At 37.2% G+C, this 25,657-nt stretch overlaps 1 protein-coding gene across 6 annotated transcripts in view; it reads left to right on the top strand.

The window, feature by feature from the left end:
* UBR3 (ubiquitin protein ligase E3 component n-recognin 3) overlaps positions 1–25,657 on the top strand; it is a 110,743-nt gene that overhangs the window by 27,603 nt on the left and 57,483 nt on the right. For 4 of the 6 annotated variants that reach the window (XM_065670420.1, XM_065670423.1, XM_065670419.1 and 1 more), the window contains 16 exons: positions 3,681–3,909; positions 7,768–7,947; positions 8,581–8,714; positions 10,169–10,255; positions 10,866–10,931; positions 11,020–11,109; positions 11,936–12,064; positions 12,149–12,201; positions 12,698–12,831; positions 13,412–13,499; positions 15,778–15,917; positions 19,459–19,555; positions 21,168–21,309; positions 23,987–24,091; positions 24,934–25,107; positions 25,343–25,372. In XM_065670420.1, coding sequence (XP_065526492.1) covers positions 3,681–3,909; positions 7,768–7,947; positions 8,581–8,714; positions 10,169–10,255; positions 10,866–10,931; positions 11,020–11,109; positions 11,936–12,064; positions 12,149–12,201; positions 12,698–12,831; positions 13,412–13,499; positions 15,778–15,917; positions 19,459–19,555; positions 21,168–21,309; positions 23,987–24,091; positions 24,934–25,107; positions 25,343–25,372 — 1,878 coding nt within the window. The remainder of the gene's footprint in view (positions 1–3,680; positions 3,910–7,767; positions 7,948–8,580; positions 8,715–10,168; positions 10,256–10,865; positions 10,932–11,019; positions 11,110–11,935; positions 12,065–12,148; positions 12,202–12,697; positions 12,832–13,411; positions 13,500–15,777; positions 15,918–19,458; positions 19,556–21,167; positions 21,310–23,986; positions 24,092–24,933; positions 25,108–25,342; positions 25,373–25,657) is intronic. The other 2 variants (XM_065670422.1, XM_065670421.1) reach the window with 1 other exon arrangement.

Raw genomic sequence — 25,657 nt, 5'->3', positions numbered from 1 at the left:
GTGAGCTAGCCAGACATGGAGCAAAGAACTGGCTGTGTGCATTCTGAAATTGCTTAAATCTCTGGCCTCTGGCATAAACTTGGTAGAGCTGACTGAATCCACCATGCTCTGAGCAGCACTCAGTGAGCCTCCAGCAATCTCTGTTGCACAGGTTCATTTTTAAATAGGAACACAAACTTCTCTTTTTAGGGTTCCCAGTATTGAAAAGAGGTGTTGAAAGGGGTGGGCTAAAACCCTGGGTTAACTTCCCCCCCCTCCTGCCTTTTGCATTTGAGAGAGACAGCACAAAACAGTGTGGTCTTTGCCTTACAGGATTTGTGCCTGAGGCATCTGTTCCATCACTCTCTGACATTTGGAGCTTTGAAGACTTACAAGTGAAGAAAAAGAAAACAGAAGCTTTTTACCAGAGCTTCCAGGAAAATAGAGGTGTTGTGGCATGGACAAGGTTGCTGCAAGAGGCAAAACAAAAGACCAGAGAAATAGAACTGACCTTCACATGACCAAGGAGAAAGCAAAGAAGGGGTTGCCCATAAACAGGAAGTTGATGGAAGAGTGTAAATCATCTAAGAGCAGAGCCCTGCTGAAATCTGGAAAACTGGGAGTAGAGAAATGAAAAAACCATCTGATAGAGAAAATGCATTAACAGTTATCAGAAATGCACTGCCTCGTCAGGCACCTCGCCTAGCAAACATTGAGGCAGCTATTATAGCAATAGGACTTCACTAACTCCTGGATATGCTGTTCTGCAGATTCTGTAGAAGAGTTTTTCCACTGGACATTTAGTTTTATTATGGCTGTCACCTGGCAGAACTAGCTTTTCCTTTGCATTGAGAAGATGAATGTGGGAGATGAAAGTTCTAACTGAAACACGGGGTTGATGCTAGGCTTGTAAAAGTTCTGGGATGGTTGAGTGGCCACCAAGACAAAAGGCCAGATGAAAAAATAACTTTTGTATTTGCATAGGCTAGAAATTTAGAAGCTGCACAAGTTCTTAGAGAGTTAATTAGTGAAGGTAATTAAATGTACAGAAAACATGCCTTAGGAAGCTACTTCTTGCAAATGGCTGGAAGCTGAGTAAGTACTTGGAAAGACATGTTATGTAAATATATGCATTCTTACTCCATTCTTCATTTTTCCTTAGTTACATATACAGCTTTGGCCACTCAAAGATAGGATACTGAGCTGGATGGACTGATTTGACCTACTATGGTTATTTTTATATATGGAATGCAGCTTACCACAGTATTTCAGCATTTTAATTCTGGAAAGAAGTTTAGTTTATTCCTCTCTGTCCTGGGTTCAGCTGTAGCAGTTATTTTTCTCCTTCATAGTAGCTGGTGCAGAGCTGTGTTTTTGACTTTTGTCTGAGAACAATGCTGATAACACACCATTGTTTTTAGTTGCTGCTAAGTAATGCTTACCCAAATCAAGGACTTTTTAGTCTCATGCTTTGCCAGTGAGGAGGGGCACAGGAATCCAGGAGGAAGCAGAGACAGGACACCAGACCCAAACTAGCCAAAGGAGTATTCCATACCACAGCACACATCACGCCCCTTGTATAAACTGAGGGGAGTTACCTGGAAGGCGCAGATCACTGCTTGGGTGTGGCTGGGTGTCGGTTGGCGGGTGGTGAGCAACTGTATTGTGCATCACTTGTGTTTATTGTTTTATTTTCCTTCTCAGTTTAGTTTTATATTCTCTCCCCTTGTTATTTCTCTTGTTATTATTGGTGGTAGCAGTAGTGGGTTTGTACTGTACCTTAGTTACTGGACTGTTCTTATCTCAAGCAATGGAGTTTACATTCTTTCTATTCTCCTCCCTATCCCTCTGGGAGCAGGGGCTGGAAAAAAAGCGGGAGAGTGAGCAAGTGGCTGCATGGTTCTGAGTTACTGGCTGGGCTTAAATCACAACACTCAAAATTTGAAAGGTTGTGTTTGTTTAGCTTCAAGGTGAATGTAGCAATAATGCTTGTGTCATTTATTTAAATGTATTATGGAATCTATCATTATACCATATTGATAGTGAATGTACAGTACTATCAGAAATTCAGTATTATACATGAGTGAGGCACAAAAAGTTTTGATGTATGCTGACTTTAAGTAAATACATCCAAAATTTGTCCTTAGAGGAGGGCTGTATTTTTACAATAATCTTATTTTGTGTTTAACAAGTAAAATGTAGTTACTACACCACAGAATCTAAGAATCCTATCTAAACATTATACAGTGTGAAGAAGTAATACAGAAATAAAGTACACTTTTTTTACTAGCAGCATTAATATGCTAACTTTTTAAAATATCAGGTGTATCATTTGTGTCTGAGACTTAACATTAATAGCGTAAACATCTTAATGTTTGTTTTAAGTGTCGTTGCCAGTGATTAAAAGTGTATCAGGCTTTAATTTAAAAGAAATCATATAATAGGTTGTTCTGCCTAGGAATACCAGAACAATACTATATTTATTAACTGTATAAAAGTATTGAGAATATGTTGTTCCAAAAAACCTTTAGCTGAAAATAATTACTCTTGAGCTGTGTGCCATGTGTAGAAAGACACACTATTATAGTGTTTTCCATCATTGTGGACTAGCTAAAGGAAGGCAAGTTCAGCTGTGTTGTAGTGTTTCCTGGAGTGACATCCTCATCACTATCCTGGTCTGTTTTTTGCATGAGCTACTTTATTTTTGAGGATGTTTGCTGGAAGAAGCAGTCTCTGTGCCCAAGAGCAGTGTTATGGCATCATGATATTTTTGGAAATATTTTCTAAATGAGAATAACATGGTACTGCTATAATAAAAATATGGGAGCACTGGGTCTGAGGCAGGTAAAATGAAGTATTGGTTTGTATGCAGTCTGGTGAAAACACAGCTGCCTGAGGGTGGTTTTAAAATTTCTAATTTTATGCTTATGAAAGGTTAATACTTCCAAAAGGAAAAGGCATGGGATTTTAGACTTTGAGCTGGAAATTTTTATCGCTACACAGCTTGTATTATCTCTTCTGATGAAGCCAAGCAAGTCCAGATGGTGTTAATTCAGAACTTAAAGTACTGAGAAATGGTTTCAAAGCTGGCAGATATGCACACAATGTATATGCAGTGCAAAAGGTTGTTTTACAATGCAATTTGAGACTAATGGAGTGAGACAAGAAATTACATCATGTAGATATATCATGTAGGTTATACCATGTATATCAGTTAAATACATGAAGATTTATAACTACATATATTGATAAATTTAAATACCTGGTTTAAAAAACCCTGAACAGTTGTCTGAAGAATAGCAAAGCAAAGCTTGGTATTTTTTTAATATACAGCACATATAATTACTTACTTTTTACATCCTAAAACTTTACTGCTTTCATAGGTATGCTGAGACCTTATAATCCTGATTTCAGCATCTCTGGGTTTTTTAATGTGGAAAGTATAGAATAAGAAGATTAGACTTTGTGATAAAGTAGTAAAATAGGAGGCATAAGTTACCCCTGTCTGTAGATTTGTCTTTTCATGTGGACTGTAGAAACTAGACATGGGATACTTAGACGGTCAGTTTTGGTTTGTCATAGCAACTGGTGTTTCCCAGGGTATGCCGATAGTATTTTTGTAAATGATTATTTTATAATGAAAGAAAGCTGTCATTTTTGCATGGTGCCTGTTAACATCAAAATTTCTTTGTAATTTACAGATTGCTTTTACAAAAACTTTTGTTCAGCATTATGCTTTTATTATGAAAACACTGAAGAAAAGCCATGAATCTGACACAATGTCTAACAGAATTGTGCATATCAGTGTTCAGTTGTTCAGCAATGAAGAGCTAGCACGCCAAGTAACAGAAGAATGTCAGCTGCTGGATATTATGGTCACTGTTCTGTTATATATGATGGAAAGTTGCCTTATTAAAAGCGAATTGCAAGGTAGGTTGATTTGTTTGTTTGTTTGTTTGTTTCCATGAATAAAAAATTGATCGTAGAGGAAATTTAATCGCTTTCTTTGGTAGTCAACCCACCCCCCAACCTCTTCCCAAAAATGCACAGGATCTAGCAAGATATGGTAGAGGCTGAGTCTCAAAATTTCCTAGAAATACAGTTATAAAGAGCGACACTGTTTTATGCTTTGCTTTGTAGGGTTTTCTTTTGTAAGACTGTTACACAGTCAAGAATACAGAGGATTATCTTGCAGGTGCTTCATTTGTTGGGTGAAGTCCATAAACATTCTTTGTGAAGCTCATATTTGAATAAGAAATCATATATGCACTTGGAGATCCTTTATTAATTTAAAAATATTTTCAAGGTATTTCACCAGGTATTTGAAGTATTTACAGTTGTTTTAATTCTTCTCACCTATGCTTGTCTTAATAAAACTTGATAGAGAAGAATGATTTAATACTTTGGTTGACAGAGTGGTAATTTGAATTAGTGTACACTGTGTAACTTTACTAATGAAAACAGCTGTCCTGTTTCTACCCTCCTTGTTTCATCTGTCCTTGTCTGAAAACGATGGCATAACAAACCTTGCCAGCTTCTGCTTTTCATGCTCTTGTGTACCAGGACGCTAATAGACAGCATACCTCTCAGCTGTCTTTATCCTAGTTTGAATTTGGAAATACTCCCTAGATAGGCTGACTGCTGCTGCTAAATAGGTACGATCGACTCTGCGGGAAATCCTAATTTCTTGTCTGAAGTATCCTTTGTCTCCAAGTCTGCACAGCCTAATACAGCACAACTGTAGCAAAATGGGAAATCGTCAGTCATCTAGCTAAAGAGTGCCCTCAGCTGCACTTCAGCATGAGAAATTTTTCTATTGCTCTACATAGATTGATTTACTGTTTTCAGAGGAAAGAGCTGAATCTTTAACAGTTTGTATATGAAGTGACTTTCACTAAACTGATGCTATATTAGTGGAATGTAATTTAAAACTACTTTTAAACACGTACAGAATGTTACTCATTGGCCTGAATGGGATGTTGCTAGCATGGTGTTAAGACAGTGTAGTGGATCAGAATTTGCAGCCAAATAGAAAATGGCTGTGACTATGATTAGACATTCTCTGAAGAAACTTCCTGGTAATTAATTTTGCAAGCTGAAGCTGGTGAGTTAAATAATGTCAGGTATATTTGCGACAGATTTGTGAGAAAGCTTACCCCTGGAACAGCTGTCCCAAGACGTGAAGCTACATGTTTCCATTCCACAGCACCAGTGATTTTTGTTAGCTAAGTCTCCATAATGGAATCTGTACGGTGTTTTCAGTGTTTTCACAACTCTTCCGCCTGACTACTTTGTATAGAAGGGGTTGGGCATACTGTAAATTGACAGAAGATAATTAGTAAAATACTTTATTGGTTTTCCCTCCACTCTCATATTCTCAGTGTCCTTCTTTTGCAGTTCTGTGGGCTTATATCTTGTGTTCAGTTCAAGGTATCTCTCATGATGCTGGAAATAGTAAGAAGTCTGTTAGAAGTCTGTGCTAGTGAGATAAATTGTGAAGAATTGTGTTTGTGCAGCTAGTGCAAGCAAGTAGGTAATTTAGTATCTGAATGAGATGAAGTTTACAAATCCAGCCAGTGGTTAGCTGTAGAAAATACGTTGGAGAGGAACATGGAGAACATGGAGCTGGAATTGTATCTGTTACAGCCGATTTAGTTTGTGTTACAGATCCTAATTGTCTTTTGGATAGCCGACACGTGTTAAAAGTATACAGTTCATGAAGGGTGTTTATGGATGCTAAGAGACAAAACTCTTTTCATGAAACAGAGTTGACTTGGGAGCTGTGTTGATACCAACTTTGAAAGTGTTACTAGTTCAGATTACTGCTCTCACACTTGGTGTGAAAGGATGAGGAGGAGAAATATGGGTGCAGATGCTAAAACAGGCTCCCTAGGAAGATGTATGTCCTTATGGTCTCAGAGATTTTTTTCCACTCTTCCATCATTTTACTCCTCCTGAACTTTTTATGTGAGAAGAATTTCTGTCCCAAGGAAAAAGTTGTTTTGGTAATGGTTCATCTTTTAAAAAAAAACCACCTCTTTGACCTTACATTAACCCTGGCTTGTAGAGTACTCTGGATAAGAGGTAATGCCACCGCCAGTTCGAAGTATTGCTGGATTTGTCTTACCTATACTCAGGCAGAGAATCAGCAACATGTAACTGTTGGCTCTTGGAAGAGTCCTTCAGTGGGTTCAAGCAAAGACAGCCGAGATGTTACCCTGTTCTTGGACAGTCTGTATGAGCACAAGGGAACCAGGCAGTTCAGCAACAAGACCTAGTTTCCTTTCTTCACAGATGTACCACATAACAAGAGAGATGAAAGAGTATTTGATCAACTGGGGCAGAGAAGTTTGGGAAGCTCTGCAGAGCACTTTTAGCTTCCATTCCTTCCAGTGCTTCAGTGTAATAGATAGGAGTCAGTCTTAAGACCTGGAGCTCTGTATTAACTTACGGTAACAAGAAGGTATCTATTCACTGTTGTGTGCAACTCAGGCAGTGTGTTTTTCAGGATGAAATCTCATTCATTTTTCATACTGTGTTGTGTTCATGGGAAGTAAAACTTCTCAAGATCAAAATACCGTATGACTTCAAGTTAGAAAACTGTTGGCATAATAGGTAAGAGAGGAATTTGGTTTTGTGGTTTTTGTTTTGTTGGTTGTTGTTTTGTTTTGGGTTGGTTTTTCTTTTCCCCTGCTACCAGTAAACCAACAAAATAAACTCAGAGAAAGAGGGGAAAAAGAAGTATTTTCTTCAGTAGTCACAACAAAGGACAGGAAAAAAAGCTTTCATGTATACCAAAGGGAGCCACTTCAGATACAGATGTGCTCATCAGCTGGAGACTGGAGTCTCTTAATAACAGCCCTTTAGCTGTGTCTGTGCTGTACTTATGACCCTTTCACTGTGTAAAGAGTAACTACAAGGGAGTCCTTCAGTGTATTTCAGCTGCGCAAAAGCCATCCCCAAGGCTGATCATCAGATGCAAGATTCTTGCTTCTGTTCACTTGAAATAGAATAGCAATTGACAGGTGCTGTAAGATATTTTCTCTTGGACTGTGAATTTGGGACCAGTCCTGTTACCCTTCTGGTCTTTGCAGGTATCCCTCTTATGAAAATCAAGTAAAGAGATTTGTTTGACAGCCATGGAGAATGTACTTCTGTACTATGGGGGGAGGAAAGATATCTACTCCCTGCACCACCCATGACTTTTCCTCTTTTGGGAACCTTGCCCTGCCCTAGTCTCTGGAAGGCTGCATAAACCCTCTTTGTGTTCCACATTCAGAGTGGAAATGCTTTTCTTTGCTCTCCTTCTCAGACTCAACATGCCAGTATAGGTTTTGCTACTAGATTCTTATCTTGGTGCTGTCAGGTATCTCGCTTGCTGGAAGCATGTCAAATTCAAAATGCGTTTCAGATGTTCGTAATAGGAATTGTATTGCTTGGTCTTTTTATACTTCTTGAGAGTATTCAAAGAAGGCATGGCTGTGATGGTTTTACTAATGCAGTGCTTTTCCAAGGTTGCAATGTTGTTCAAAGTGTGTGTGTCTCCTACTGAGTAGGTCTATGTTGATGAATCCGTGATGAGAAAAAGAGCCTCAGGTACCACAGAACAACCACTCCTCTTTTCTGCAGCTTTCTCTCTGTGTGTCTGATCACAGTGTTACAGTAAATCCTAATTGTTAGTTTTTGCATTATGTGGTGTAATAGCTTTATTTAAAAACTGCAACAAGAAGGAAAATAAATACTTTTTTTTTGTTGGGTTTTTTTTTTTCTTTTTTTTTTTGAATCTAGATGAAGAAAATAGTTTACATGTTGTGGTAAATTGTGGGGAAGCACTACTGAAGAATAATACTTACTGGCCCCTGGTTAGTGATTTTATAAACATACTTTCACACCAAAGTGTGGCAAAGAAATTTTTGGAAGATCACGGTCTTCTGGTAACATGGATGAATTTTGTATCATTCTTTCAAGGTACGTGACTTTGATATCAGTACTAATACAAGGATCTTAAGACAGCTTAATGTATGCAGTAGCAAAATCCTTACAATGACCTGTATGTAAATATGTAAGTCATTAGTATTCTTATAAGTCTGTATTCCTGCAAGGGAACAGTATATTCTAGAAAGCAGGTAGATTTGAAAATGATCTAATGGATTTTTGTCTTGTGTGGACATTGTTAAAGAGCAATTGCATCACACTTGACTGAGATGCATGGTGTCAGAATTCTCAGGTTGTATTTAAAGGGCAAATCGTAACTTGTGCTCGAAGTGTTTTACTGGTGAAGTTCTAAATTTAAATATTTGGTAAATTAATCCGTGCATGTTAATGTCACCTGAACAGCAAGGGCTGCAGTGACTAGCCAGCCGAGAGCTGTTTCTCTTTTCTTCTCTGTTTCTGTTCAAACTTTGATGCTTGTTATCATACTTTATCCATTATTCTACTGCTAGATAGGATAGATTGTTACACTTTATGGGTTGGGGTTTTTTTGGTTGTTTTTTTTTTTTTGTCTTATGGTGTGTGTGAATGCATAATACTGAAGATAATGCATTCCACTTAGCTCTAGTTAAATATTTTGGTTGTATAACTCTGCTTAAATCTGTGAAGGTATGAATTTAAATAAACGCGAATTAAATGAGCATGTGGAGTTCGAATCACAGACATACTATGCTGCCTTTGCTGCTGAGCTGGAAGCCTGTGCGCAGCCAATGTGGGGTCTTCTGTCACACTGCAAAGTTAGGGTAAGACCAACATTTCTCTGTCATTAGTTTTATTCGTGGCTTACTCTAGAGTTGTTGAACCTGAAAGGTCTGTCTGTTTTGTGTTTGGAAGTACTTGAGTTTTGCTGTCTTTTTCTACCAAATATACTGTGATCAACTGGAACTCTGTGTATCATAACTATAGAATTTGTGCTTGTACCCGTTACATTGTCACCAGAACTGGGACTACAAGTTCAGGATGTGTACAGTCATTGTATATGACTGTATATATGAAATAATGTGATAAGTGTCTCTGAGTCATTCTGTCTTTGTTTAGTGGGAAAGGGGATATATATGTCATCCTAAAGTGATTATGATGTTGATTATGTCTGTGCAATAGGTGCTCCATTATGATGGGAGATGCAGTTTTTATGGGTCTGTGATGTTTTACTAACAACCTGAGATGAAAGCCTCATAGATTCTCACATCTCACAGTCTCCTAGCTAAAACAAAAGTTGCTACTATTTGCTAGACTGTAAATTATAGTCAGTTATAGTAAAAATCCATTAGCTTGCAGGAATACTTAACAGGTGAAAAAACTTCTTATTGGTTATTTGTTATGAAATTGATACTTATCTTTGAAATTAACTTTTTAAGATACAGTTTAAATCAGGCAGTTGCAAAAGCCTTCCCGTGATTTAAGTTGTGCTGACACATTATGAATATATCAATTTAAAATTTTAAATTATCTTTTGAAAACTGAATGACAACTTTAGCTTTTTGAAGCATTGCTTCTTTTATTTTAGGATTAGGAAGGGTCTGCCTTTCAAAACCTGTATGATTCGTTGCTCCATCTGTCTGCTTGTCGGTTGTGTTTTCACCACCATGTTTGACTCTTTTGTTCTTTCTCAGTAAATTTGAAAGTGTTTTAGAAATTTCATACTTTAATGTACTTGTTTAGTGAAACCTGACGGGTGGGAAAAGATTCCAGTTTGCATCCCACAGGAGAGCGGATCCTGGCCACCACAGAGGGTGGAGCAGCAGGATGGGAGTGTGGCTGTTGTATTTCCTGATGAGAAAGGTGTCTGAGCCAGTCAGCACTTGCACAGTGTCTGGCTGGCTAAAGCACTGCTGGCTTTTGCTTGAGAAATGTGTCATACATATCCTAAGACTGTGAGGCAGGTCTGGAGTCTTATGTTTAGGGGGAAGATTAAAGGAAAAGTCCATTAAAAAGTCAGGCTTTGTAAGTTCAGCTCACAGAGCAAATTGTTTTAGCTCCCACACAGCCTTCCCTTCTCCATATCATTGCTTTGCTCCTGGAGGACAATGTATAGTTCTAGTCTTGAAATAAGATTTCATGATTTAATCTGAAATATATTACAGTTTTTAGGGCACTGTTAGAGAGTTATATGGTACAATCATTTTTAGTAGAAAAACAGTAATGCTTACTTAAAACAGTTTTGGCTCATGTGGTACACTGGTTTCTCTTACTGCAGGAAACACAGGAATACACACGAAATGTTGTCAGATATTGCCTTGAAGCGCTTCAGGACTGGTTTGATGCTATCAACTTTGTAGATGAGGTAAATATCCCTACTGAATTTAAGTGAAGTACTGTGAAAATCTGATTAAACTTCAGAGGTGATACACTCCCTCCTTTCCCATCACCCCTTTAAATTAAATCATAGTTCTAGGTACTGAATAAAAAAGGATTGCCATGCTGAAATTAGAGTTTGTAGGTAATATTTGCAATGTTATGTCCTAGGATTGTTTCTTGTAGATTCTTGGTGATTTAGATTTGCTGATGCTAACTTAAATAGTGAGTTTTAAAAGCATTGTCATTCATGTACTACTGTTCCAGGGAATGAGCTGAAGCAATGGCAAAACAGAAATCCTCCTCTGATACGGTAGTGGGAGGCAGTTTTGCCACTTTAACAGGTGATACTCAATTAGAGTAGTGTTGTTACCTACTGGGGATTTAGTTAAGTGATTAATGACAGTTGTCTGACAAAGGAAATTTATGAATCGTTAGGAAGTGCAGGGAATGAACTAATACTAAGTTAGTGGAAACTAAGACCATGAAATGTAGACATGCAAGATACTGTTCTTGGTGGTTGTGAAAAAGACACTTGTAGGTGTGTGGTTTTTTTCTTTTTAATATATGATATTAAAATATCTTTATTTTGCTTTCAGCCAGCTCCTAACCAAGTTACTTTTCATTTGCCATTGCACCGTTACTTTGCCATGTTTTTAAGTAAGGTAAGCACATGTTTTAGTCACGCAGATGGTGGAAATTCCCCGTTGGATATGATTGTTCAATACAGTGTATGCTTGCTTTTGTTTCTAGGCCGTCAAATGCCAAGAACTAGATCTGGATACAATCTTGCCAGATCAGGAGATGCTGATGAAATTAATGATTCACCCACTTCAGATTCAGGTACGGGCAGACTTCTGACTTTGCAGATGTAGAGATATCCAACAAAATATAATTGCTGTCTGATTCTTTTAATCCCAGTCACTTAAACATGCTTGTAAGTATTTAACAAGGGCGAGTATGTCTTAATTGGGGAATATCAAAATAAGCAATATGTGACAATAACAGCTAGAATATACTGAGTGGTTAGGATATTTTTTTTCCCTATTTCCAAAATTAAATATGTGGTGTTAATTACCATACTCTTGACAAGCATGATAATAATTCTCACTATAGCACTTCCAAAAGTTTAAGGAGAACCGACCCTTTGAAAGCATGGAATTACATGTTTATGGAATAAATAGCTACCAAAGGAGTGCAAGTGGAGAAGAAACCTGAAGCTGAAAATTTCCTTTCTTAAACTGAAAATGAGTTCAGGAATGGATGCACCCTACCACTTTTTTAAAATTTACAATTTGTGTTTATTTGTATGTCAGTGGTAATGAGCAGTATTTGGAATCACTGCTTTTATATCTAACTTTTTTGCCTTCATTTTTGGAGTGCTTTTCAGCATTTTAATAAATGCATAAATCACTTCATTGGCTTTGATAACTTTCGTTGTCTGAAATATGCTTTTATATGAAAGTATAGTATGTGTTTCATAAACTTGCAGTGATTCCTCTTCACCCCTCACGCTCCAGAAGTATGCTGTTATAAAAAAGGTGTATGTATGAAGATGTAGTGTGTATGTATCTATATGTGTAATAAGGTACTGATGATTTGCTAATGTTGACCTGAATAGCTGAATATCCCTGAAATACTTGTAACTTATTTTATTTTCCTTCACCAGGCAAGTCTTTCTGAAATTCACAGCAATATGTGGGTTAGAAATGGTCTACAAATTAAAGGGCAGGCCATGACTTACGTGCAGTCTCATTTCTGCAATTCGATGATTGATCCTGACATTTATCTGCTGCAAGTAAGTTACGTGTTCTGAGAAGCCAAGCCAATGCTTGTTTATAAACGAACTACTGAATCAAGTGGATTTATTCTCTTTCCGCAGGTCTGTGCCTCTAGGCTGGACCCAGATTATTTTATTTCATCTGTTTTTGAAAGGTAGGGTTAAAAGATGAATGTTCTTGTTCAGTGCTTTGTGCGAGCTGTTGGCTAATTTATGCCATGTGAGAGAAAAGTTGCATAGCTGATACACATCTTCAGTGGTACAACTATGCCTAGCCAAAACTAACATTTAAGGGCTCTGCTGAAAGAGATATCTCAAGGGATATCGTTGTTTTTATATGGTATGGGATTAGCTTTTCATTCTGGATAAAACTAGGGTTTGAGAACAGATTTATTTGCTTTAGCTTTTATATATTCATAAGTGTAAGGTGTTTTCATGTGGAATAAATATCACAATGGCACATTCCATAGTTAAACAAAAAATCCAAATTTAGAAAAAGAGCGTTTTCTTGTATGCTTGTATTACGCATTGCATTATGCATTGCATTTTGTACTAATGGGTTGCTGAATACATGTAATCCTGAGTTGATTGTTACATTTCATATTGGTGTTTTAATGCTGGAGAATGATGACTTCACTCTTTCCTATGTAGATTTAAGGTGGTAGATCTCTTAACGATGGCATCGCAGCATCAAAATACAGTTCTTGATTCAGAGCATGAAAGGTCAATGTTGGAAGGAGCCTTAACGTTTTTGGTCCTTCTGTTAAGTCTTCGTTTACATTTAGGTAAGAATTGCTGCTTTAGGAGTACTTGTATGTAAATAACATGCCTGTTCATTTATATTCAACATTTAGTAGCTACCATGAAGCTGATTAATCACATAGTAATTTAAAGCATTTGATACTTGGTTTCATTTTTGCCAGTTACTGAATTACTGTGAGGGTGGTGAGGCACTGGAACAGGTTGCCCAAAGAGGCTATGGCTGCCTCATCCCTGGCAGTGTGCAGGGCCAGGCTGGATGGGGCTTGGAGCAACCTGGTCTAGTGGAAGGTGTTCCTGCCCATGGCAAGGGGGTTGGAACTGAATGAGCTTTAAAGTCCCTTCTAACCCAAACCATTCTATGATGAGACATAGAAATTCAGGGAAAAAAACTTTACTACAAGTGGGTGATTTATATATGTGATCACATGAAGATTCTGTATCCTTTTCAGAAAGACAGCAGCTTTACTTTGTGCCTGTCTTTTTTGACTGAGAATTTGTGTAATGTTTGTATCAATTTTAACTTGCATTTAATGATAAATGTATGCTGAATGTGTGTTTTGAAATCATGCTATTTTAATGGCTTTTAAAATTTTACTCTTCTAGGAATGACAGATGATGAGATCCTCAGAGCAGAGATGGTTGCCCAACTCTGTATGAATGACAGGACACACAGTTCATTATTGGATCTTATATCCTTGGAATATATTAATTAATGTGCACATATGAGAATGACAGGTACCTGGATAGTAGTAGGATTTTGGAGCTTAAACAACATGTTTTCAGCTTATGTAATTATAAAAAATCATGTGAAGGTGTGTTTGCATGTACGTATCAGCAAAGGTATTTGCTCCAACTTTGTTTTTTCTTGCAAAATATGCAGTAGATTGTAATAGTTTTAATATTGATCCAAAATTCTGAACTGCTCTTTTTATTATTTTTTAAACAGTACAAAAGTCTTTTAGATGTGAGGTGAAAAGTCTGTTTTCCAATAGTATTTTTGAAAGTTTAGCCAAGCATCACCTTTATCTGGATTTGAGCCTTTGTTTATTGCTAATTTTATGCCAGTATAAAAAGCAGCCACTCTATGCTATATTGGTGTTTGCTATCAATAGCTAAAAATGCAGATAATAGCAATTCTGAATGCTGCTTTGAAATGAGAGGGAAATGTGTATGTCATGGGGGAAGCGTCTTACTTGAAGAATAGCAAAATCTAGGAAGTCTTTCTGCACAGTAAAGTATGGTTCATGTTCCCAGTTGAATACAAATGCTCAGGTCTTAACTGCTATCTGTGTATTAGGCTTTGTAGGCAAATTAAATGGCTTGTGGTGATTGCCTGAAAGAGCTTGCAGTCCAGGGATAGGCAGCACAAAATACTAGGAATTTATAAAGTTGGGAAAGAAGATAGTTAAAAATATTTTATAAGAATTATTATTGCGATACCACTTAGTGACTCGATCACTTAAGTATTTAAAATAAGCAGATCACTTAAAGTGATTCACTTAAATATGTAAAATAAGTGAATAATTTATACAAGCAATCACGTTTCCTTATTTGTAATTGCTGCTTGTGATTTGGGGTAATGCCAGTAGGTCACTTGAGTGTTGCTACCGAAAATGAGAAATAGCCAATCCAAAATGGAGAATTACTTACTGTGTTTATGGATCCCAAACTATTTACTGCACTAGGCTTTAAATGTAAAATATTCTTGCTATGTGCCCTCAGCAAGTTTTCTGATGACACCAAGCTGTGTGGTCCGGTTGATACGCTGGAGGGAAGGGATGCCATCCAGAGGGACCTTGACACGCTTGTGAGGTGGGCTGATGCCAACCTAATGAAGTTCAACCATGACAAGTGCAAGGTCCTACACCTGGGTCGGAGCAATCTCAGGCACAGCTACAGACTGGGCAAAGAAGAGATTCAGAGCGGCCCTGCAGAGAAGGACTTGGGGGTGCTGGTCGATGAGAAAATGAACATGAGCCGGCAGTGTGCGCTCGCAGCCCAGAAAGCCAACCGTATCCTGGGCTGCATCAAAAGGAGCGTGACCAACAGGTCGAAGGAGGTGATCCTGCCCCTCTACTCTGCTCTCGTGAGACCTCACCTGGAGTATTGTGTGCAGTTCTGGTGTCCTCAACGTAAAAAGGACATGGAACTGCTGGAACAAGTCCAGAGGAGGGCCACGAGGGTGCTCAGGGGACTGGAGCACCTCCCGTATGAAGACAGGCTGAGCAAGTTGGGGCTTTTCAGCCTGGAGAAGAGAAGGCTGCGTGGAGACCTAATAGCAGCCTTCCAGTACCTGAAGGGGGCCTGTAGGGATGCTGGGGAGGGACTCTTTGTCAGGGACTGTAGTGACAGGACAAGGGGTAATGGGTTAAAACTTAAACAGGGGAAGTTTAAATTGGATATAAGGAGGAAATTCTTTCCTGTTAGGGTGGTGAGACACTGGAATCGGTTGCCCAGGGAGGTTGAGTGCTCCATCCCTGGCGGTGTTCAAGGCCAGGTTGGATGAAGCCTTGTGTGGGATGGTTTAGTGAGAGGTGTCCCTGTCCATGGCAGGGGGGTTGGAACTAGATGATCTTGAGGTCCTTTCCAACCCTAACTATTCTATGATTCTATGATTCTATGATTCTCTGATTCTATGATTCTATGAAGAGAGCCAAAGTGTTAGTAAATAAAGGCAAGTATAAAAAATTTATATATACTACAGATAGCAGTTCTTATTTCTCATTTAATACTTCTCTTCAGCCAAGCATGTAGCAATTGGCTTGCTTTAAAAAGTTTAAGAGGCTTTGATTCACTTCACGAATAGTTATTGTTCCATAGCAGCTGGAGCATACAGACCTCTTGTGGTAAACACAGAGCACTGCTGAAATGTAGCCTCTGAAATGAGTGACTGAAATTGTCAAGAGGGGCATAAGATGCTGTGTACTGCAACTAAGTTAACTTTGCTTTCCTTAACACAAACATTACATTCCAGAAAACCCCAATCCTAAAAGTGGTATTATTCCAGGAAGCTTAAGCTTTGAATCTGTCTTGTCAGCAGTTGCTGATTTTAAAGCTCCTGTTTTTGAACCTGGAGGTTCTATGCAACAAGGAATGTATACACCTAAAGGTACAGTAATCAGTGTCCTCTTGTAAAATACTCGTTGGTAAGATGCTTATCCAGAGGTTTCTTTTTTAGGAAAACAGACAAACAAGTGGAAAAGCCCAACTGATGAATAAAAACCCTGCCTCACCCTCTTCACAACAACCCCAAACCTACCACCACCAAAACCCCACAAAACTTGTTTGACTTTTTCATGATTGTCTTTTTTTTCTGTTGAAAAGCACTGCTAAAGACTGTTAGTAGGTTTTAATAATTTTATTTTGATGTAAAGTGAAAATGAGCATCTCATATTAATCAAGTATCCTTAGAAAACAAGGGAAAAAAGGAGAACTGAAAAATTGTTATTTATATCTCACTGGTCTGCATATGTCATTACTCATGGGATTTAAAAAAGTCTGATTTACATTTTTCAGAGTCTACAGCTGTTAGCACTAGTGAGGTGTCAGTTGCAAAGATACTGTCTTTGAACTTCTCTGCATTTTCATTAATAAAGGTACCATGATATATAATTGATTCTTTTGTATTGCTTAACTATCTTGGTATACTGTAACATTTTTCCTAGTCAATAGTGAGGGTCTAGAAAAAAGTTCAGGCTGGACTGGTTACAGAATATTGTTCTGTAATTCTACAGTGCATGCAGCGCAAAAATGACAAGTTTCTTCCCCCAGCCAACTCATCATCTAAATTGGACTCAACACAATGCTGGTATATCAAAGGAGAGGAAAAACTTAGCAACTCAGTGTTCCATTACTGTTTCCTGTCACTGAGCAGATAAGCCTGTAGGAATTTGAACTGCTCCATGTGCTCTGGTTGTGCTTCAGCTCATGGCAAAGCTGAAGAGGGATTAACTCCTTCCTCCCCTGCGTACCTCCCTTGAGAACTAGCAGGGTTTGGTCTGACAATCTTGAAAGCATTTGGTTTGTAGGCTGTGTTCTTTTGTGGATTTTGTTGTTGTTAGTACAGTATTAGTTCTCAAATTAACTTGTTTGCTAGTTTTTGTACTGGGTAATTGAGGAGTCAGCCAAGCTCTCAGTTTGTATACAAATGAACAGCCAGTGAGGTAATTTTGTGAAACTTCAGTTTTGGGAATTAATTTATTCTGGTTCCTTGATGTGTAATTAGGCAGCTTAACACCTATGTATTTAAAAGAAGTTTATTTTCATGTAATGTAAACTGTGTTTCCTTATGTGGTGTCTGGGTTGGTTTTTTTTTTGGCTTGTGACATGCTGGTCTTTTTTGTGAAGGAAAATAAATAAGATTGATTTTTAACTATAAAACTTTAGGGAGCATTATAGTTGGTTTTGGTTGTTGGTTTTGGTTGTTATTTTTGAGTTTTGGGGTTTTCCCTTTATTTTTGTATTTGGGTTCTTTTATTTTACCTCTGGAGTAGATTGTTCATCTTAAAGTGTTTTTTTAAGTATCTCATCTATAGCAGTGAATACTGAAGTAATTTGTAACACTATGTAAAATCTCTTTTTCTTACAGTAATACAAAACTGAAAGAGCTTCTGCAGAAATAAAGCCAGTGTGGTTTCCTTGCGTATTACATCCTTTTAAGTTTTACAGTCTTTGTAAGACTATATAGGTTCTCAAAAAGAATGATGATACTCCAGTTGCTTTTAAGAATTGTAGTTTGTGGCCTGTCACTCTTCAAGCAAGTCACATTGAAATCTATTTCCCCTAATCCTTGGCTTTCTTAAATTTAGGGGAAAAATCTACTTAATGATCACTGAAGTCCCAGATTCTCCTTCAATTAACCATCAGTTTAAAAAGCAGGGCATAGTTTTTCCTGTTATCTGTGGATTTGTATGCTGAAGGTGATAAGTGTGTGCATTTCTAATAGTCCCTATATGGTCACTTAGTCCTTTTTCCTAGTTGTGCATTAGCAGCCCAAACAAGCTTGGTCTGTGTTTCAGACTGCAGCAGTAAACTATGTCCAGAAAAAAAATTGTATTTTATGCAAGCTGAGCTTGATCTTATTTCATACGTAGTGGAAACTATGCTAAGTGCTCTCTCTCAGCACCATATGGGTGTATCTGTAGAACTGTTAACAGTAGCAGGGGTTAATAGGAGGATAGACGGCTTGTCTTCCCACCTGGGGGAATTTAATCTCAAAAGCTGCTAAAGCTGCTTAGTTTTGCCTGTGAAAACTTTAAAGAATGTTGTAAGCACTTGTTTTGTGTTATGCCTGCTAGTGGAGCTAAAATTCTCCATCTACTGGGTTTCTGCTTCCTTTTATGGGGTCATTGAATCTTGCCTTCGATTGCTGTGCTACCAGAGCTAAGGACTTCAAAGCAATTAATAGAATGAACATCTTCATTTGGCTTTAGGTTGGAAACTTAGTTTTATTTTATTAAATAACTTGTAAATTAAAAAAAAATCAGTTGAATGGGATATCTTTGTAGTTTGTTTCGACTTTTCTGTTTGTGATTGCTCTGACAAGCCACTATGCATGTTACTTTAGAGCTACCAAATTAAACAGAGATAATGAAGATTTTAATGCCAAAATAATGCATAGGTTTTAGTTTTAAAACAAAGGCATGTTGGTAAATGATTGGTCATAACTGGTTTTGGAGAAGAAGGTTGGCCATTTTCAAGTCTGAACAAAAAATTATGTTGTAGTTATTTGGTTCACTGCATTTAAATATCATCTCCATGCTAACTGCTATGCACCCTTCCTGTTTTCAAGAGGGCTTATGCTTATCAAGTATCAAATGAAAAATGCTGTAAGCCTTTTCTTACTTGTACTTGGAAATTAAAAAGAGCAAAACAAGATGTGTACTGAAAGGTGTTTTTTGGTACAGCCTTCGTATACTTAAAATTGGATAAATGCGCTTAATTTTTAAATTTAATTTAATTTTTTTTTTAATTTCCTCAGCATCTATTGTAACTGTTAGTTTGCCAGAAATATCCTACTTTTCTTTGTATGTTTTATCCCACGTTGTAAATTTTTACATAACAGAAAGGAAAAAGATAAAGTAAAATAAAGCTTGTAGTGACAGGACAAGGGGTAACAGGTTAAAACTTAAACAGGGGAAGTTTAAATTGGATAGAAGGAGGAAATTCGTTCCTGTTAGGGTGGTGAGACACTGGAATGGGTTGCCCAGGGAGGTTGTGAGTGCTCCATCCCTGGCGGTGTTCAAGGCCAGGTTGGATGAAGCCTTGTGTGGGATGGTTTAGTGAGAGGTGTCCCTGTCCATGGCAGGGGGGTTGGAACTAGATGATCTTGAGGTCCTTTCCAACCCTAACTATTCTATGATTCTATTCTAACAGAAAAGATCTATTGCCTTAATAGATTGAATAGACAGAATTTTGTTTGCTTGTTTGTTTTTGTTTTGGAACTAATAAAAGTTTCACCAAAGATACTGTTCTGACCATCAATACTAGTAATTTTTAGTTCATTAGGTATTATTAATAAGAATTATTAATATTACTGTACTTTGTATTATATAGCAATTTCTGAAACAAAGCTAGTGAGGAAGAGAATCTAGAATAAGTTATAAGGTCTTTAAAGAGAATTTTGACATGTAACTTCTTTCAAACAACAGCTGAAGTTTGGGATAAAGAATTTGACCCAGTCATGGTAATACTTCGAACGGTTTACCGTAGAGATGTGCAGTCTGCAATGGACAGATACACAGCATTGTAAGTTGGATCGTTTTTAGAAACGTAACATCCTATTGTTGCTCATTGCACAATAATATTTTTGTTTTCACTGTCTGGTAGTGCTAATCATGTGCCAATGTTTTCAGGCGTCAGATTTGCCCTCGAGTAAATAGTTTATAAATGTAGAAGCAGTATCAGGGTTTCCGTTAGCTTAGTCTGTTACTCTTCCATAAATATTTAGAAATACATAGGAAGTGCCACAGACTAAGTAGTGAATGTCATCACAGATGAAATACCTAACCAAAAGTTAATATTTAAAAATCAGTTACAAGTTACTTAAAGAAAGCAGCCTTATCTATTTTTATTTATTTTACATTTAGGTACATGAAGCACAGTATTACAGTGTTCTGTGTTTTGAAATAATACTGAAGACAGTGTGGGGTTTTTCTGTGTATTTCCCCACTGCAGAAACCATGGGTGAATTAAATACTGATCTAAATATAGGAATAAAACATTTGTGGAACTCTCTTAAGTTCTCAGAAGCAAGATTATTTGGTCTTAATTCTGTTCCTTAACATTCCATCCCTTACAGCTTCTTATCCTTATAGATTTTGATTTCAGGTAATTTAATTTGGTTGTCTCTTGTTTTGCACAGCTCGGGACTAAAAAACAAGGTTAAAAAGCCCTCATAATAAACTTAGTGAAATAATCCTCTGCCCCTGTGCTCATTTCATTAAGTCAAAGGGTCATCATAAATGTACACTGTGAGTAATTTTGAATGGAGTAATGTTCTATTGAATAACTGCATTATTTACTGAACTGGATTCCAGCTCCTTATTAGAAATTTGGGTCCATGTTGAACTTAACACTTAATATTTAAGTTCACAGATATGGTAGCGCTGGTACTGTCAGCTATAGCTGATGTTAAAGCTGGAGAGGGACTTTTTATAAGGGCATGTAGTTACAGGACAAGGGGAAAAGGCTTTGAAACTAGCAGAGAGTAAATTTAGATTAGATGTAAGGAAGAAATTCTTCTCTGTGAGGTTGATGAGGAACTGGAACAGGTTGCCCAGAGAAGCTGTGGCTGCCCCATCCCTGGTGTTCAGGGCCAGGTTGGATGGGCTTGGAGCAACCTGGTCTTAGTGGAATGTGTCCCTGCCCATGGCAAAGGGACTGGAACTAGATGAGCTTTTAGGTCCCTTCCAAACCATTCTGTGATTCTGTGATCTCTGTGTTCAGAGTTTCCTGGTATTGCCTGTAATCCATTCCTACAGATGTGAGATTTCTGTGTTCAGTGTCTGACTAATGTGGATTTGGGTGAAGTGAAAAGTTTTCTGCCTCTTTGATGTGCCTCTTAGAATGAAAATGGAATTCTTAAATTCGTAGCTGAATTTAATAGCAGTAATTGAAAATTCATTGAACTTTCTAAATAAAGGTCATTTAAATCAGTGGTAATCCACAGAAAAATAAGAATGGATTCAGTTTGTGTACATATTCCTGGTTTTTGGAATGCTGCTTGAATAAATGCCTTAGAAATGTTCATCAGTTCTGAAGACAGTCTAAAAAAAAAGAATGCAGGGTACTTATCTGTAATGGTGGCAGTTGTCTACATTATTGTAGTGTTTTACATAAGTCTCATTTCTTTCAACAGTTTAAAGCAAAGTGGTAAATTCCCTGGGAACCCATGGCCTCCTTACAAGAAGAGAACACCACTGCACCCAAGTTACAAAGGTCTCATTAAGCTTTTGCACTGTAAAACTCTGCACATTGTACTGTTCACACTTCTTTATAAGGTACAGTCATAATTCTCATTAAGTTCAGTATCTTATTTCTGGGTTTTTTCAGAACAGGAGTTCTTAGAAGCATGGTATTTAAATAGATCATTTGGAGTAGTCGAGTTTAAATTGATATAATGGTTTGCTGGATGGTTGGCTTATTTTCCAAGTCTAGTATGATGATGTTTTTCGACCATTTTCATGATTTCATGAATGATTATTTCATATATACACACACTAAATCATTTACCGCAGTGGATTAGCAGTTCTACTCGGTGGAAAGCTATCTTGACTATCAGAGCTACTATTAGGATAGTCGCTCCTTGATAGTTCCAGGGAGTATAACGGTGTGAGTAGTGTTACTCTGGCTCCCAGTGCAGTGTTTTAGGGCATCAGCAGCCTCTTCAAATATATGCAGTCTTGATGGCTTTAGATCCTCGGTGACAGATATGCCTCATAACTGCAGTTGGTTCTAACACCACTTCCCAGGCACAGTTCTGGCTTTTGATGTTATAGCCCTTGTTTTTCAGGACTAATTGATGCCTTTAAATTGTGTATATTTTGTCTTTGGCAGTTGGTTGCCCTTTTTAAGAGAAGGACATCCTTCTTGAAGAGTACATTCATCAGAAAACTTTGATTTTGTCTTTGTATTTGGAAAGTGTTTTCGCAGCACTGTGCTGCAGATGCAGATGAGGGCCTACAAGAAGTGGTTTGGTTGAGTAGTGCTTTCCCTGGGCAGACGTTCCTTTTGTGCTCTCTTAAGTGCTCCCAGCTCCCATAAAGCTCGTTTCATTTCACTGTTAAACTTCAGTTGAATAGAAATTTTTTTTTGTAAAATACAGTAAAAGTGTGCTATTTATAGAAAGCTGTGCTTATTCCCATGAGTTGTTACAGCTGATTTCTTTCTCTAAGTACCTTGTAAGTTGTCAGTATACCGTTTGAATGAATGAAGACTTTAAGATTTTATCTGAATTCATTCAATAGATTTCACCTTTATGTCAGAAAAGGAGTTTTTCTCAAGAGCTTCCTATTGTTTTCACATTAATGACTTCTGTAAACTGTAGGTTTGACTGTAACAAGTGTAATTTCAAAAAACTCCCTTAAAAAAAAGTATAAAACTGTTACTATTTTACTACTAATTCTTCCTTCTCCTTACATGCCATCCTCTTATGAGTAATACTCATTTCTGTAGTAGCCTCTCTATAATGAAATTTTCAATGTGTTTTCTCATCCTCTTTTTTGGCAACTTGCAGGCTCTTGCCATTTTCTTCCCCTTAAATCACAAGCTTTCATCAAGAGAAAAGCTGTTTGGGTTTTTAATTTCAGCAGCACCGCTTCTTCCTCTCAATGCATTGAAAGCTGTGTTAGAAGAAAGATACGGGCTTTTATTAATTTAAAGATAAGGTTATTTAATATTTATAATTAAGAAGGATTATGTGAAGGTGGTTGTGAACTAAATTAACGTTAACCCTTCTGGTGTTTCCAGTTGTCTAGGCATTGCATAAAGGACTAGGACATCATGAGGCCTTCTGGTGACTAGTCACGTGAAAAAAGGAGGGGAGGCTGGGGGCAGCTCTTTGCTTGTACCTAACAGGAGTGCTATCTGTGTGGCTTTCTCTGGCAGTTTGATGTTAAATTAAATTGCAGCTTGAACTAGCAACAGTTTGAAGGTGGAAGTTTGTTTGACTGGAAAGATGTGAAGTTAAATTTTGCTTTTGTGGTGATATTCAAAGGTCAGTTTTTTCTAAACCTCAAAATAATTTTTAGTAATCTAAAACAAACAAACAAACAAAAAAAAAAAACAAACCAACCTGGGAGTATGAAGTGTGCCATCCAGAAAACTTTCGTAAGTTAGGTATAGTCGAATCTTAAAGGGCTGAGTGGAATAATGATTTCCTGTCTTTTAAATACTGCACTGCTTTTGATCCATCATATCCACATCTTATTTTGTAGTAGTGCTCCATTGCTATTATTGAAGAGCTATATTAATGTTGTTACTTTCACTATTCTTGGCTTACTTGGAAGTTTATGTTGGGGTTTTGTTTGTTTGGGGTTTTTTTTTTAATCCTATAGCATAATCAAGTATTGTGCTGGAGCATTCAATCATAACAAGAGCGAAATGTGAAATATCCTGCTGCTGTTTCCAGGAAACTGAGTAGGAAATTCACTGCTCTTGAAAATAATTTTTTCCTAACTATATTTTTGTGCATATGATAGGGCTTAGAAAGTGTTACTGTGCAACAAAAAGAAAACTATTTTACATGCTAAATTGGTGCTCAGTGTCAACCCAGAATACACTGAGGCAGCAAGTGTTGTTACTGTGTTCTGCCTGTCCAGTCTTTTCTTTTTAACTGATACTCGTGTAACATGATAGAGCTTTTATGAGCACAGTGGTTAATTAAAGGGGGGAAAAAGGAGAGAAAGAAAAAAAAAAAAAAGCCCAGGCAAAAATCGATAGATGTGGCTCGAGACATTCTTCTACTTTTCCTAGTGTGGCTAACCTGGAAGGTCATGCTCTGAGGCACTGTTTGTAGGTAGTACACTGAGCTACTTTCTTTACCATCGAGTTTGTTAGAGCTGTCCATCAGGTTTTTAGCAGTTTTGGGTTTTGTTTTTTTGTAATAGGGATTTTGAGACTCTCAAAGGTGAAAGCTTCTAACATATGAATGTCTTCTTTTTTTTTTCCCCTCCCTAGATATTAATGGATCATCAGAATTTATCAGAACATGTGCTCTGCATGGTTTTGTATTTGATTGAGCTGGGACTGGAAAATTCCCCAGAACAGGAGTCAGATGAAGAGGTAAGAATAAATTCTATCTTTTTCATTAAAATATAAAAGTATTGTCTAATGATTCTGTGTTCTTCAAAAATAGATGTTTATTAAAATTGTAATTTTACCATGGGAATAAAACATCTTTACTTAAGCAGGTGGAAACTTTCAACAGCTTCTATATATATAACCTGGTAACACAGATTGGTTTCATCTTTACTACTCTGTAAATTAGTACATGAAATTAGGTGCGAAAATATTTAAAATTATTGATTTATGAAACTTGCTTAAAAGTCTGGATTTTTCAACTGAAATATTTATCACTAAGCATGTTATTGCTGAAGTCTGTATCTTCTGAAGTATGTCAATTAGCCAAAGTTTTAACCGTGCTTTTGATGAGAATTTGCATATAAAGAGCCATTATTTTTGTGGTTCCAGATTTCCTTATGGTATATAACTTTCTTAATTTTTCCTGCTGTTTAGCATTGCTTTTGTGACTACAGATCTGCAACTTTTTTTTCACCTTCAGAGATTGACTTTGTATAGTTTGGATTTATTAATCTTAGATTGTACAACTTTGGATTTCTCCGAGTAGTTCCTTTTACTTATGTTACATAGGTCTGATGTCTGTATTTGATTATATTAAAATCAAACGTACACATTTATGTACTTAGAAGACCTGTAGTCCTTATGGTTGGCATCAGTCATATAATTTTAAAGAGGTGTATCAGCTTTAGTGAGATACATACTGTTCAGCATACTTGTTCCTGTCTCATGGAGAGATGGTGGCCTCTGTAATGCAATTATAAACCCCACATGAATTACTGTAACACATAAAAGCAAGTATACTTCTTTCTTTATTATTATTTTAGGAATCTGCAGGTGGTCAAGAGCGTTGCCATGATAGTTGGTTTCCGGGTAGTAACTTGGTTTCTAATATGCGTCACTTCATTAACTATGTCCGAGTAAGAGTGCCAGAAACTGCTCCAGAGGTGAAGAGAGAACCACCTGCAAGTACAAGTTCTGATGGTTTAGCTTCATCACAGGTAAGTATATACAAATACTAGTCATTTTTTTCCAGAGTAGTTGAAGTTATTTCCTGTTTGGTCTTTTTTGTTAGGAGTATTTTTCCACTGTTTTTATGAATTGCTTAAGATATTTTTTTTTCTCCAGTAATATTTGAGTGTGCTGATAACAGAAACAGAAGTTATTTCAAATGGTGCCTCCTTGCAAATGGTGTATTTAATGACTTTTTTTTTTTTTTTGTCCTCAATCTACCAGAGCTCAAGGCGGAAGAGCCTCCAGAGAGAGGTAGACCTGTGTGTGCAGTTTGTTCTCCTAAGCAGTCAACTTAGCAACATGGCTTTAATTATGCTCACCTTAACATTCAGTGCAATCTAATTTTCCTGAATTTCCTTTTAATTCATATTGCAAGGACTCATGCTTTTTTCATATTATTGTATGTAATCTTAGGTAGTAGATTTTTAAACAATGAAATGCTCTTAATTTTTAATACATATTTTGAAATAAAAGCTTTCTATCAAATATAAAATGTCATTGATAGCTTACTGCTTGAGCTTTGTGTTTAGGCCTGTT

Source organism: Lathamus discolor, chromosome 3 (assembly GCF_037157495.1).
Source record: "Lathamus discolor isolate bLatDis1 chromosome 3, bLatDis1.hap1, whole genome shotgun sequence".
Taxonomy (NCBI): domain Eukaryota; kingdom Metazoa; phylum Chordata; class Aves; order Psittaciformes; family Psittacidae; genus Lathamus; species Lathamus discolor.
This window is presented reverse-complemented; position numbering and strand designations above follow the sequence as displayed.